Here is a 14,860-nt window from a genome sequence, read left to right as displayed (position 1 = left end):
ACTTGTTTCCTTAGACTTTTAGATGACAAGGGCGGAGTGTATATCAAAAGAAGTGAAGTACCCTTCCTGTGAGAAGTAGAATGTGATTTTTATTTTGAGGGGTAGAGTGTTTAAGATGCAGACAGGACATCATTTATCTCCCCAAGAGATATTAATTTGAAGTTTAAGGAATACTACTTCAAATTACACACCACATGGGTACCAAGAGCAGAAAGAAATTGCTAAACCATATGCTTGTAAATGCCATCTCTTTCCTCAAGAGAAAGATAATTTATATTTTGCAATTAAAGAGCAGAAGGTCTTTCTTCCCATAAAAGCTTTTCAGTCAGGAAATACACTGGGCAGAGAGGGCTTCCCAGGGGAGATTCATACAGTGTTCAAGGACTCTTTGGTGTTCCCGCCTTGCGGAACCTCACTCTTTGACTATTTCCTTATTAAACACTGGAGAATAAACTTTAATTCTAAAAATCGTAGTTAGTTCTGGTTAAAGTAAAGTTTGTAAACAGATAAGTGAGCTTTAAGTAAAGAAATTATGTTTCGGTGAACTTGGTTTTTTCCCCTTTAAGGGGCAATTATAGCGTTACAGCATTATGTACTACATATGGTACTCTCAGTTTACTGATGGACTTTGTTTATTATTTTGGTTAGAACAAATGAGTGTTGGTTTCTTATTGCATAATAAGCAGGCAATAACCCTCAGGAGTTTAGTATTGCTGCTTTAGTCATTTTTGATTTTTAATGCATTTGAATTCATGAAAGTTAACTAGACAAGAAAAATAGTATAGTTTCTATACCACCATTCCTAATAAATAAATTCATATGAGGTCCCAGAATCCAAAACTAATAATTGTATATGGTACCATGAAAGGCACCATTTCCTGGTTGAGATACTCATGTCCTCTCAGTGTAAGTCCCTCGTCCCCGTACCTTTCTACCGTTCTTCCTCGCACCTTGAAGGGACAGTTTGAGTGAATAGATTACCCTTGCCTTATGCTGTGAGGATAAGCAAGTTTAGACTTCAGGACTGGCAGTCAGTAGGAGCAAATTGAAGAACATTTTGCATCTGAGAAAATCTGCCTTAAGTCTAGAAAAAGTCACACTGAAACCCTCTTAGGTAAAGATCTTTAGTTGGCATATGTCAGATGGAGTATCCTAGTAGGCCATGCTGCCCTGGTATCTGATTTACCTGTCCTAGTGTAATGAACTTTTTTTTCCTTGCTGGTTTTAGTGTAACGAACTCTGTGTCCTTGCCTTCAAGTTGTTAATTAATTTTTCTCTGTGCAGATAATATATAGTCCCTCTGCTTGCCATTTCTGTCTTAGTCACTAAATGAGGTTCTATTGGTTGTGGCAAATCCAAACACTTGTTATCTCATACACAAACCAATTTATTTTGTAATTTTAGTGGCCAAACTTCCTGAAATATTTGTTTACAGTTTTACTACAAATAAACACTTTAAAATTTGTAAACATTACAGAAGTATGTAGCACACTATTTAAAAGTGTGCCCCAATCTAGTTAACTCTTAGTTAATAACTTGATGTATATTCTTGCTTTTTCAGTGTTTTTTTTAAGCAAAATGTTTTACTATTGTTTTGTCTTTTGCATGTAAATGCACATACCTAAGATTTTTTCAGTTCATTAGTATCTAACTTTATTCTTTTTAAATCATATGTAATATTTCATTATATAGATGTACCATTATTTGTTTAACCAATTCTCTTTAAATGAGCCTTCAGGGTTTTTTCCCAGGTTTTTTTTTTTTTTTTTTTTGTTACAGAAAGTGCTGAAGCTGACATCCATATATATTTCATTTTGTACTTTAATGTGAATATTCAGCTTACTTTTTTCCAAATGGCTAGCCAATACCTTTTATTGAAAAAATTCTTACTTTCTCCCATTCAATTGAAATGCTACATTTATATAAATGATGCTTCTAGACTTACAATACGGTTACGTCCTGATACACCCATGGTAAGTTGAAAATATGGATCTCTTTATCATAATGGATCATTCTGTCCCCAAACAACTTATGTCTCTGTATTTTTCTTAAATCTTTCAGTAGAGTTTTATGATTTCCTTACATGTCCTATGAGTTTATTGCTATGTGTTACATGTGTTTTACAGTTACAAACTGCAGATCTTTTTACTAATATTTTCTGGCTGGTTGTTTTTGGCATGGAAGAATGCTATATATTTTCATATAATTATTTTATGTGGTCACTTTAGTGAACCGCTCTTATTTTCTCTAATATTCTTTTCAGTTGATTCTCATGGATTTTTTTATGTCAGCAGTCATTATCTGCAAATACTGATTATTTCACCTCTTTGTTTCCTAATCCATTTAACTTTAATTTGGTTTCCTTTTCTTTTTCTTTTTTGAGACAGGGTCTTGCCCTGTTGCCCAGGATGGAGTGCAATGGCACAATCATAGCTCATTGCAGCCTTTCACTCCTGGCCTCAAGTAATCCTCCTGACTCAGCCTCCCAGTTAGCTAAGATTACAGCCTCATGCCACCATGCCTGGCTAATTTTTAAATTTTTTTTGTAGAGACGGGGTCCTGAACTCCTGGCATCAAACAATCTTCACATCTTAGCCTTCCAAAGCGCTGGGATTACAGATGTGGGCTACTGTGCCTAGCAAGCATACTTTTTAAAATATATGTAGGTAGACTGAAACTATCACTTTGTAGATAAACTATCCCATTGGTGAGAAAAATACTCATTTTCTGTATAAAGTTGTGGTATTGGTAACTTTGTTAGTACCATTTGCATCTTTGCAATAAGATTCAAATTAAATTATATCCTAAATGAATTTTTTCTGTTTTTTTTTTTTTTTGTATATTTGCACACCTGAGCAAGAGATGGAAACCTACAACAATAGGAGTCTAAATCAGTGGCTATTTTTCTGAGTTGCTTAGTTGAAGCACTTCAAAATGGTGATTCCAGTGCCTCGGCCCCATTCTAGACTAGTTAAATACGAGTCTCTAAGGAGTGGGACTCAAGCATCTTCTTTTTTTTTTTTTTTAAGCTCCCCAAGTGATTCCAATGTTTGGCAAGCTTACTGAGAATCACTAGTCTAATTAAAATTCTATATGCCAATAAAATTGTGTTTATTTTATCCTAAGTGGCTATTTTCTGTACACGAAACAGTTTCATGTCTCCATTTGGAAAAACGTAATTAAAATAAAATGAAATTAGATATATTGAGAAGTAAAGATCTGGAGAACTTATTGTGGTAGATACATACATATATAATATTGTTTATGATATATCAGTTTAAGAATTATAAATTTCCCTTCTGAGCTGGTTAACCAAAAGACAATCATTGTTCATCAAGAGTCATTTAGTAAGTAATTTATTAGCCATGACATGGATAAAATATTAAGAAAGTTATTATACCAGAGAATATATTTATTGGGTATATACATTGCGCCTTTTCAGACAGGGAAAGTGTTTTGTTTAGAGTCATGCACAATCATTGAAATGTTGGATAGTGATGTGAGAGTTTGTATTGAAGAGGAATGAGGTTTTGAAGTCAGGTACCAGTAGCTTTCTGAATTTCCTGACCAACATAGGAAATGATCATAGATAGGAACATCAATTGGGTAACCCAGCAAAAAACAAAAAAAAATTCCCACTCTGATTGTTTGCCTAAAGTACAGTCAGTCAGTTCTTGATCACGGGTTATACCAGGCGTTAGCAAACTATGACCTGTGAGTCTAATCTATATCTTTTCTAGAAATAGTTTTACTGGACATAGCCATTGTTTGTTCATTTTCTTATTGTCTGTGGCTGCCTTTAGGCTCCTACCGTAGAGTTGAATCATTTGACATAGATTGTATAACCTGCAAAGCTTTATGTACTATCTGACCCTTGATAGAAAGTTTGCCAACTCCCGTATTACGCTGTTGTTATATATACACATTAAGACTATTGTATCACACATTACTTGCTCATACTCTCAAATAGATTCTCTTAAGCTGAATTTGGTCTTTCATACACAAGTGACTGGAGATCATTCTGTTCTTAGGGCTTTCAGATGAAGGCTGCAGTTGAGGGAGAGGGATTTACCTTGGCAGTTAGGGGATTATACTGCTAGTTCTCTGATGTTCCTACTGTAGGTAATCAGGATTTTGCTCACTTACCTGGGGCAGGTGTCTTCTTGCCTAGCTCATTTTCCATGTTCTTCTGCATCACTGCTGTTGCTCCCTCTTTTGAGGGTCGGTGTATGGTAGTAGGTTAACTGAAGCAGGCAGATTTGGAACCTGGTCCATGAAGATCTTCCATTGCAGTCACAGGAGAAAAAGACCATTTTGCACACACTTTGCTAATAATGGAACTGGATGAGGAAGATTAAAGATGAGGAGCTTTTCAGCCTTTAATTGTGGCTCAAGTGGAGAGTTAAAAAAGATGTGGAGATCTAGTAGAGGAGTTCGTATCTGGCTCAATTTCTCTAGTCTCGAATGCAGCAGAGGACTAGCTGGCTACCTCTGAGCTTCAGCTACCTCTTCACCTGGGGCATATGAATGCTAGCCAAGGTTCTGACATACTTGACCATTACTTACACTTATCAAAGCAGTACCTTTAATTAGCTGGCCATGATGGCACACACCTTTTAGTCTCAGCTATTTGGTGGGCTGAGGTGGGAGGATCACTTCAGCTGAGGAGTTCAAGGTTACAGTGAGCAGTGATTGCACCACTGCACTACAGCCTGGGCAATAGAGCAAACAGAGCAAGACCAACTTTTTTTTCGAGACGGAATCTCACTCTGTCGCCAGGCTGGAGTGCAGTGGTGCAACCTCTGCTCACTATATCCTCCGTCTCCCGGGTTCAAGTGGTTCTCCTTCCTCAGCCTCCCAAGTAGCTGGGACTACAGGTGCATGCCACCAGACCCAGTTCATTTTTGTATTTTTAGTAGAGATGGGGTTTCTTTATGTTAGCCAGGATGGTCTGGATCTCCTGACCTTGTGATCCACCCACCTCAGCCTCCCAGAGTGCTGGGAATTGCAGGTGTGAGCTACTGCACCTGGCCAACTTTTTTTTTTTTTTTAAACAGTACCTGCAAGTACATTCAGTATTAAAAATATAAACATTTTTAACTTTCTAAGACTATATCCCACCCCTTCTTACATGTAAAGCTGTTAATAATGTTTTAGCCCTTTGATTTTCAGGTACTTTTATAGAAAGGCATTGCATACAAAAGCAAGGAAGGTGCCTGTAAATGAGACAAAATGTAATGATGTGCTGGTAAACACTGGCAGCGTGATCATCAGAGCAACACGTTTGGAATAGAAGCTACAGTCTTGCAAAAAATATTGGAGTTATTCTTTTGTTGAATGTGAGAAGCTTAGGATGCTACTGCAAATGTTCATTAATAAATGTCAAGTTATTTTTGTGACTCCAGAAGATTGTTATTTTTTTAAATAAAATATTTGAGATGGTTTCAGACCAAAACTTTTTATTTGGAATCTCATTATTTCATCTATTCTGTTTGTAATTTAGGCCTAGATCTGTGCCTGAATGACTTTTCTATTGGGTGTAATTGTATCCAACCTTACTCAATATATCTATGTGAAAGAGAAGTTATTCTGATTGTTGATTTTTCTTTTCCTGAGGTACTTTAAGGAATGTGGGACCTGTGTTTGGACTCAGTTTTCTAGACTGTGATGACACCACATTCTGTTAGTGTTTGGAGACCCTGGCATTTATGCTTTCCTAGTGTGATAAGGCAATGAAGGGAGTACATTTAAGGGAAGCAGGCCGAATTGCTTCTTAGAATAAATGAGTTAATAAAGATACCACTGATTAACTCTCTCTCATGTGAATTTTTCTAAGCACTTTAAGTTTTTACTTAACTATGTTTATGGTATGTGATTTTTCTAAGTGTACTCCCCTCTCCCCACTAACTCTCATTCCTTCTTTATATGATAGATCAACAACTATCATCTATTCCACAAGATGAGTAACAGCCACCCTCTTCGCCCCTTTACTGCAGTGGGGGAAATTGATCATGTGCACATTTTGTCTGAACATATTGGTGCCTTGTTGATTGGGGAAGAATATGGCGACGTCACATTTGTTGTGGAAAAGAAACGTTTTCCTGCCCACAGGGTGATTTTAGCAGCCAGGTGCCAGTATTTTCGGTAAGTGTAATACTTTTTTGAAAATTCAGTTCACCTGTAGAAAACACTAGTATTTTCTGCTCTGTGAAAAATATGTAACCAAGCATAATGACAAATTCTTGCATCCCTCAATTGAATACCTATAAAGATTTCATCTTTGTAGACTTTGTTATTTTTTGAGAATTGCCTTTTCCTTTAGGAGCCATCTTAAAATTAAAGAGTTGGAAGGTTTCCCAGACCAGATAGTGCCCAATCAACCATTTTTCAAGGTCTCAAGAATGTTTCTCAGGCTGAGTCTTTGTTGTCCTCACCCTCTCCTCACAGTAGATGGCTAATGGGACTTAAGCTTCTTTTTGTGTAGGTAGACTGACCTCTGGACCTGCTAATGGGCACATTTACCCCCTTGGTTTGAGAATGCTGAGGTCTAGGACCTGTTAGTAACCCAGCAGGTCTAAGAGGTATACTTATATGCAGCTATTGTTTGTTACTTCAGTCCTTGATTTCCAGGGTTATAAATCTTAAGCTGATCTTTAACTAGCCTACATTTTACCTAATATTTGTCAAAAGTGAGTCATCACTGAATTACTGAGTTATAATTTATGCTTGATAATGGATCTTCTTCTATTTGTAAGGACAAAGATGGTCCACAGAGTTAGAGATTTATCTGGGAAACTTGGTACCTGAAATGGAGATGCCATTGGCTTAGAGAACATTTCAGTTACCATCTAGTGATAACTGCAGTCTGGCTTTTATAATCAGAATTAAGAGAGACAGCAATACCTAGAGTCAGACATTTCGTGGTAAAATGTGTCTCCTGGAAATATTTACTCTATAGCTAGAGCTCCTATGGTTTTTCATAAACTTCTTATCTTATGCATGTAAAATGCCACTGTAGGTGAAACCAGGAGCTTAGAAAAATGAGGAGTCTGTTAAAACTTCTAACACTCTCCTCTTCTTCCTAGTGGTCAACTCTACCAAGGCATCTGACCTTGGTCTAGTCATTATTTCTTACCAGCCTCTGTCCTCTGCACACTTTTCCTTTTGTCTTTATTTCCCTTTTAAAATGTTTGGTCCAGTCATTACTATTAAAGTGTTTTACAAGAGTCCACTTTTTATTAAGTCATAACTTCTCAGCCTGTGTTTATTATTTATTAATACTGTATACCTTGCCTTCTTTCAAAAATAATTTGAAACAACTCTATGTGGGTATCGTTTAGGTGATTAGTATATTCTTAAAAGAAACTCAAATACTTTTAGAAAGTTGAAGATTGTATTGAGTGAATGGAATATACTACCCCCACTTACTGACCTTGTTCTTGATGTCTTTGTAGATATTTAACCTTTGTAATATTTGCTGGCTCACTAAGCTAAGCTCAGAGTCTACCTTAGACTACCTTAGAGCTAAGCTCAATGCTGCCTTACTTAGATTCTCAATGCTCACAGTATTCATATGCAAAGGAGTGTTAATTGTCAGCTGTCAGAAGACGCCTAAGTACTGTCATAATAGTCTATCAATTCCCAGATAAGGAACTGTATAGGAGGAAACTTTTCATAGTAAACATCGAACCTGTGCCTGTCTTGGGGGTTCATATTTATTGTTCCAAGGGAGCCTCATCAAAACCACTTTTAAAGCATCGAGAATCCAGATAAATACCACAGATCATACAGGACTGGAGTTAAGTCTTGTTGAGGTCTCCCCCCAAAAAAGAGAAGTTATTTAATTTGGTAATTTTAGGGTAATGGGTTGGATGCTCTCTGGATTAATGGAAACCTTCAAGGGTATTATTAGGCAGAGTATAACCCAGTGAAGAGGTGTGCTCAGAATATTCATGAATCTTTGCTGGATGGTTTCAGCTATTTTCCTGGGGCAAGCAAGAATGCTAGGTCCTTGGGGAGTGTGGGACAAGTTCCAAATAGGTAACCCTGAAATGCTAGTCCTACTCAGAATTTTAGGAACAGAGAGAATCTCTTTCTTGCTTCTAGTCTCTTCCTGTCACTTTTCCATCTTTTCTTTCTCATTCTGTATTCTTCTCTCCCTTTTCTGTACTTCTCCCTTATCCTGTTCCTCTTTTCTTTCCTGATAGGTTGGAATTTTAATTGATTCATATTATTCCTTCCTGCTTGATTAATAGAGGTAGAAATTCAACACTTGATCTTAGCCAAAAGGCTGAGAAATGATCATAGAGGTAGAAATTCAAATTCATTACCTAACTGAATTATCTAGTTTTCATTTTTTTAGATAAGCAGTAATGTAGGGCTTTTGTTTAATCTGAAAGGAAAAAATAAAAAAAATCACCCAAATCCTATCAGTAATTTCATTTTTAATTTATAAAGTAACAAATGAAAGTCTTTGTGTCCCCACCATCTGATACCATTTCCCAGAGATAAGTGATGTTACAGTTTAATATGAATTTCCTCTGATTTTTAAAAAATCTTTAAATCCAATCTGATTTCCTCTGATTTGATTTAAAGAAATACCTGTATAGACATATGTGCATAAACATGTAAATATGTGGTTATATACTTTTTTCATGCAGTACATATGGATCTGCAATTTTACTTACTCAACTACTATGTCCTGGACATCTTTTCAAAACAGTACCTGTTGATCTCCCTTGATCTTTCTAAAGGCTGCATAGAATGTGTATATCAGAGTTTTTTTTTAACCATGTTGCTGTTGATGGACATTTAGATTTGTTCCAGTGTTTCAGTGTGCATTCTTACACATTTTTCTTTGGTGTATTACTTCTCTAGAAATGAGTCCTAAAAGAGAGATTACTTAGTTGAAGGGTATGCACATTTTAGTTTTGACTATATGCTACTAAATTTCTTTCCATAAAGGGCTGCGCATTTGTACTCTCAAAGCAGTGCATCAAACAACCTGTTCAGCCTGTTTTTCCATTGCTTTTGCAGCACTGATATTAACAAGCCTTTTAACTTCTGCCAATCTTACAGGGGAGAATGACATCATATTAGTGTTCGTCTTTATCTGGTTATATCTTTTCCCATAGAGTTTTACTTTTTAAATTGCCTTATTGACCTTTAACATCTTTTTATCAACTTCATTGTGCCTCTCAAAAGATCACACTCATCCTTCTATTTAATACCTATCACATATCTTGAGCTTTCAGAATATCTCAGAAAAAATTTCAGAATATTTCAGTGGTTTATAGAATTAATTCACATAGTTTTAAAATCATTCCTCTTGCTTCCTTTTAAAGAACCATTTTATATGATTACTTTGTGTTTTTTTCATTTGGATCTTTGTGTCATTAAACAAATTTATATTTGCATAATGTTGATAACTGTTATTTCCAATATTTTGTAGCAAATCCTATTTGAAGGTTTCTTCATGTGTTTCTTCCCTGATGTGCAGAGCATTATTGTATGGTGGAATGCGAGAGTCTCAGCCTGAAGCAGAAATTCCTCTCCAAGATACCACTGCAGAAGCATTCACAATGCTACTCAAGTATATCTACACAGGGCGGGCAACGCTGACTGATGAGAAGGAGGAGGTGCTGCTGGACTTTTTAAGCCTGGCTCATAAATATGGATTTCCAGAGCTAGAGGATTCTACTTCTGAGTATCTCTGCACCATACTTAACATTCAGAATGTCTGTATGACTTTTGATGTTGCCAGTCTGTACTCACTTCCCAAGTTAACTTGTATGTGCTGCATGTTTATGGACAGGAATGCTCAGGAGGTTCTCTCAAGTGAAGGTTTCCTCTCTCTTTCTAAGGTGTGTGTCATTTGTCTGCAAGTAATTTATAGGCATGCATTGTTTTATTTATACCTATAAAGCAGAAGTATAGCAATGAACTAAGAATAAAAAAATAAAAATCATTGGTATCAAAGAGGTTATCTGGTCTAGCCACTTGCCTCCAGCTACTAGGACTCTAGATCATAAAAGAGAGGGGCTGGTTGTTTGTGTTTTCTTTTAAGGTTCTTCTGGTAAGTTTTATGTGTGAAAGAGACTGTGCTGCTGAGTAGTTGTTTTCAGTGTAGAGACAACTACATAGGATCCTTTGTGGTATTGCATACTACCTTTTAGTTTTGTTTTTCTCTGACAGAGAGTGTGACTAATACTTCCTTAGAGCAAGCAGGGAAATTCATAAAAGAGATCTAATGCATCATTTGATATCTTTAAGTCACTGCTTTTTTTTTTGCTGGCTTAAAATTCAGTATTAGAGCTAGAGTAAAACTGTTTTGCTCAAATCGTCCTTTGAACTCTGGGTAGTGATTATCTCTCCATTTCTCTTGTTGTGTTCCTTCTAGAACCTGGATATTTCTAATGAGAAAACCTATTGAAAAGCTATATATCTTGATTTGAGTGTAGATTAAGATTTGTGTTATCCTATTTCTTTTTTTCTACTTGATTTTTAAAGGCAATTATCTTTGAGGGTTGCACCATTGTTGCTGGAGGTCAGTTTGGAGATCTGAGAGCCAAAAATATGGTAATGAAGTAATACTGTAAAACAAAACACTTGGAATTTTAAATGCCAGATGTATCTTTCTAACTTAAAAATGTACACCTTCTTGAAGAATCTGTATGTATTGACAGCTTTTCACTTTGGCATTTTTCTTTTTGCTGTTTTAAAAAAGGTAGATGCAGATGTGTTTGGAAAGACTAGATGTTTGTTGTAGTGGTACAAGATACCTGAGCATAAAAGAAAGGTGTTACCATCCTTGTTATTTACATAGCCATAATGAGCAGGAGAATATGTGGCACAAAGCATAAGGGAAGAAGAGGGTCAAAAAGAGTTAACTGACTAAATATAAGTTGTACTTGTTCTGTAAGCTTTTACTGATCGATCATGCAATGGTTGAACTTCATATGACTGGAATTTTACCTTTCTATCTTTTACAGACAGCACTTTTAAACATCGTGTTAAGAGATTCATTTGCAGCTCCCGAAAAAGATATTTTCCTAGCCTTACTAAACTGGTGTAAGCACAATTCAAAGGAGAATCATGCTGAAATCATGCAGGCTGTGCGTTTACCTCTCATGAGCCTCACTGAACTTCTGAATGTTGTGAGGCCTTCGGGACTGTTGTCTCCTGATGCCATTCTGGATGCCATTAAAGTGCGATCTGAGAGCCGGGATATGGACCTCAATTACAGAGGCATGCTCAGTAAGTACCTATCTATCCGAAACTCACCAAGAAACTTTATGTGCCTGTTATGCCATTCACGACTGCAAAGCTACTACAGAACTGTATAATGCAGGTGTACATGAAATATGTACATTGATAAACAGCTAGCTTTGCTTCCTGTGGAATGTCTTTCCCTGTCATTTTCCTGTCAATTCCTCCTGAGATTGATTATTAGCCTTTATAGACCCTAAAATAGATATTTCTTTCCATTCCTGGATAGATTTCTCAACTGCTCCCCCAGAATGTCAGAAATAGACACTTTCCTAAAAAGCTGCTTCTCATGTTAAGACCTTTTCTTCCTTCCTCCATCAAGTAAATTCTGAGTACATGATGTGTACTTATTATTTTGGGTACCATGAACATGGAGATTTTTTTTTTTTTTGAGACGGAGTTTCACTCTTGTTACCCAGGCTGGAGTGCAATGGCGCAATCTTGGCTCACTGCAACCTATGCCTCTAGGTTCAAGCAATTGTCCCGCCTTAGCCTCCCAAGTAGCTGGGATTACAGGTGCCTGCCACCATGCTTGGCTATTTTTTGAGTCTGGCTTATAAATATGGATTTCCAGAGCTAGGGGATTCTACCTCTGAGTGTCTCTGCACCATACTTAATATTCAGAATGTCTATATGACATTTGTGTAATAGCTTTTGTCTGCATATTAGCTAATACTTATGTAGTATTTCCAATACTTACCACCACTTAAGTGGTAATTTTTCTTATTAACGAATTCATAGCAATTAACACTTACAGAGTGCATAGTATGTATCAAGAACAGGTCCTACATGACCATTTAATTCTCACAATTCTTTGAGGTACATACTGTCATTAACTCCATTTTACAAACTGAAACAGAGAAATTAAGTAACTGCTCAAGGTCACACAGAAAGATAGCAGAGATGAGAGTCAAACCTATATAGTTTGGCTCCAGAAGCTCTGTAATTAACTGCTAAACTATGCTGTATAATTGTTACATATAGTATCTACTTCCGATCCTATTAATTTCATTGTGAAAATAAGACATAAACTCCCATGAAAAGTTAAATACAGCAATATTCAAGGGAGTACATGTTATAGAACTTCAGAAGAAGAAATGGCTTGGAATGATTGAGTGAGATTTCATGGAGGTTATGAAGCTTGAGTTGAGCCTTGGCACTTGATTCAAATATTGTAAGAGTTGGATGAATTTCAGATGGAAAGAATCATGAAGTTAATAGACAGAGGTTAGAGTATTTGAAGAGACCATGAATAGAAGAGCTTGATTAGAGTAGAAGGCTTTTATTGATTAATAGCAGAGAAACTATGTGAAGGTCAGCTTAGGCTAGTTTATGGAAGTCTTTGAAACTAGATTGGAATCTCCCTTATATGCAGTATGGAAGCAATTTGAGAGAGGAAGAGTGATATGCATACAATGGTGGTTTTGAAAAACTGATTCATAGTGCTGTATTTGAGGATTTAGAATAGGTAGGGGGAAACTGATTCAGGGAGACTAGTGAGGAGGGTATTCAATCTGTGCACAATTGATACTACCTTAAACCAGATTGGCAGCAGGGAAATTGAAAATAATGGATGATTAGAATGGACATTATGGAAAAAAATAGAACTTGGTGATTCAAGTGATTTAAATTTGGGAATTAAATTTAGGAGAGAGTTACCATTTGTTATCACATCTAAGAAGTCAGAAATTCTCAGGCACCATTATCTTATGTTCTACTAAGGAAAGAAACAATACTGCCAATTAACCATGACACAGTATGATGTCTACATTGCAATTTCAGAAATTTTAAAAACTGATCACCAAGTGTGTCTTAGTAATGAAATACAGTGAAGTACTTTTTTTGAAGAAGATGCTGAGCTTGTTTTAGATTGAGTTTGAGGGTTTTGGGACATGTAAGTTGTAAGTTCTGTCCTGTGCTAGTCATTTTCCTGAGTGTTCTCTTCTTGACTATGCCTTTGAAGACTCTCTGGAAACACTTACTGATCTTAAATAGATATCCTTAACAGACCTCTCTCCTGACTTATCAGGTCTAGATTTCTTTTCACTGATTATAGAAGAAATAACATAAGTTTTGGCTCAGACACATTTGACCTCAAATCCTGAATTAGTCACTTACTAGTTGTACGATCTGGTATTAAATTATTTAAAGAGTTTTACTTTTTATTTTATATCTCCAAGTATTGTTATGAGACTTAATTGAAATAATGTGTGCAAATAATATGTATAAGCTCTGTATAGGAAACTGTTGTTACCATATATCATTTTGATGTGTTTTTTTCTTTTTTCTGTACATCTGTGTGAGAATTACCACATTGATCACATTGTTTTAAACATTTTTGTTTACTTGTCTTTGATCCTTGAAGGCAGAGGTGATCTTTGTAGGCCTTATTAATCTCTATATTCTCAATATTTAACACACTTAATAGCATATAACGGGTACTTGGTGAATGTTACTTGTCTTTGATCCTTGAAGGCAGAGGTGATCTTTGTAGGCCTTATTAATCTCTATATTCTCAATATTTAACACACTTAATAGCATATAACGGGTACTTGGTGAATGTTTAGGGAATGAATGCAGGGAGAAATGTCTTGATACAAAGTAGGAACACATTACTGTTTAGGAAGCAGTCAGATCTGGTGATAAAAGAGTTGAAACCTGAGCTAGAGTATAGAGAAAGAAGTAAAAATCTAAGTCTGAGACTTGGAGAAAACCTATAGCCAGGGGACTTAAGGTAGAGAAGGAAGAAGGAAGATATTTGGGACTGAAGAGAGTTACAGAGGACAACCAGAGGAGAGAGCTTTCATATGGATTCAGTGGTCAGTGGTCTCATGATGGGGAGGTCAAGAAAATTCAGAGACAACTTTTGGATCTAAATCGTGATTAGTTGGTAAGTAATCTGGACAGAAGACTGGCTTCCGGGGAATTAGGCCATGGATGTTTGAAAACGTAGTAGAGATAACCTACTGCCTCTCTGATTTGTGAATTGGATTGAAAGGTAGTAAAAAAATAGTATTGTAGCTAGAGAGATCAGGCTGGGAGAGTCCAGAAAGAAATCAGAGGTGCTAGAGAATGGTATGAGTTATGGGTCAGCTTTGGATAAAATGTGGGATAAATGTATAAATACAAGGAAGCATGACACTTTTCTGTCAGACCTGAAAAAATAGTTTTTTTTTAAATTCAACCATCTTTATTAATCTATCAGTGTTACATTTTATACATAACATCTAGTTGTATTCTCAGAGGGCTTACTTTAGTACAACATCTTAATAGCAGAAAGCCAAGTAAGATGGCCAAAACTCACACTAGCATTTAATATCCTCTGGAAAAGGGAAGCTAGAAAGTCAGTCACTTTACATACATGTAAGAGTAGTGTTCCAAAATAAGAAAGAAGCTGCTACATTTTTAAGTAGGGAGGAAAAAACTTTCATTTTGGTCTCTGTGTTCCAGCAAATTATACTTTCAATTAACAGCAACAAAGATACCATAAAAAATGCTTTGCTTTTAAAACTTCTGAACTTCAGTACAAATTAAAATAGTCCTAAAGACTTTTTTTGGGAGGCCAATAGCTAGCAGCTACATTAATTGGTGT

At 36.2% G+C, this 14,860-nt stretch overlaps 1 protein-coding gene across 3 annotated transcripts in view; it reads left to right on the top strand.

Moving 5' to 3' along the window:
* Positions 1-14,860, top strand: part of BTBD9 (BTB domain containing 9) — a 500,550-nt gene that overhangs the window by 25,145 nt on the left and 460,545 nt on the right. For all 3 annotated transcript variants that reach the window (XM_054254942.2, XM_035297693.3, XM_008994362.5), the window contains exons 2-4: positions 5,933-6,144; positions 9,500-9,863; positions 10,992-11,256. In XM_054254942.2, the coding sequence (XP_054110917.1) occupies positions 5,960-6,144; positions 9,500-9,863; positions 10,992-11,256 (814 nt within the window). In that variant the 5' untranslated portion in view covers positions 5,933-5,959. The remainder of the gene's footprint in view (positions 1-5,932; positions 6,145-9,499; positions 9,864-10,991; positions 11,257-14,860) is intronic.

Source organism: Callithrix jacchus, chromosome 4 (assembly GCF_049354715.1).
Source record: "Callithrix jacchus isolate 240 chromosome 4, calJac240_pri, whole genome shotgun sequence".
Lineage (NCBI taxonomy): Eukaryota > Metazoa > Chordata > Mammalia > Primates > Cebidae > Callithrix > Callithrix jacchus.
This window is presented reverse-complemented; position numbering and strand designations above follow the sequence as displayed.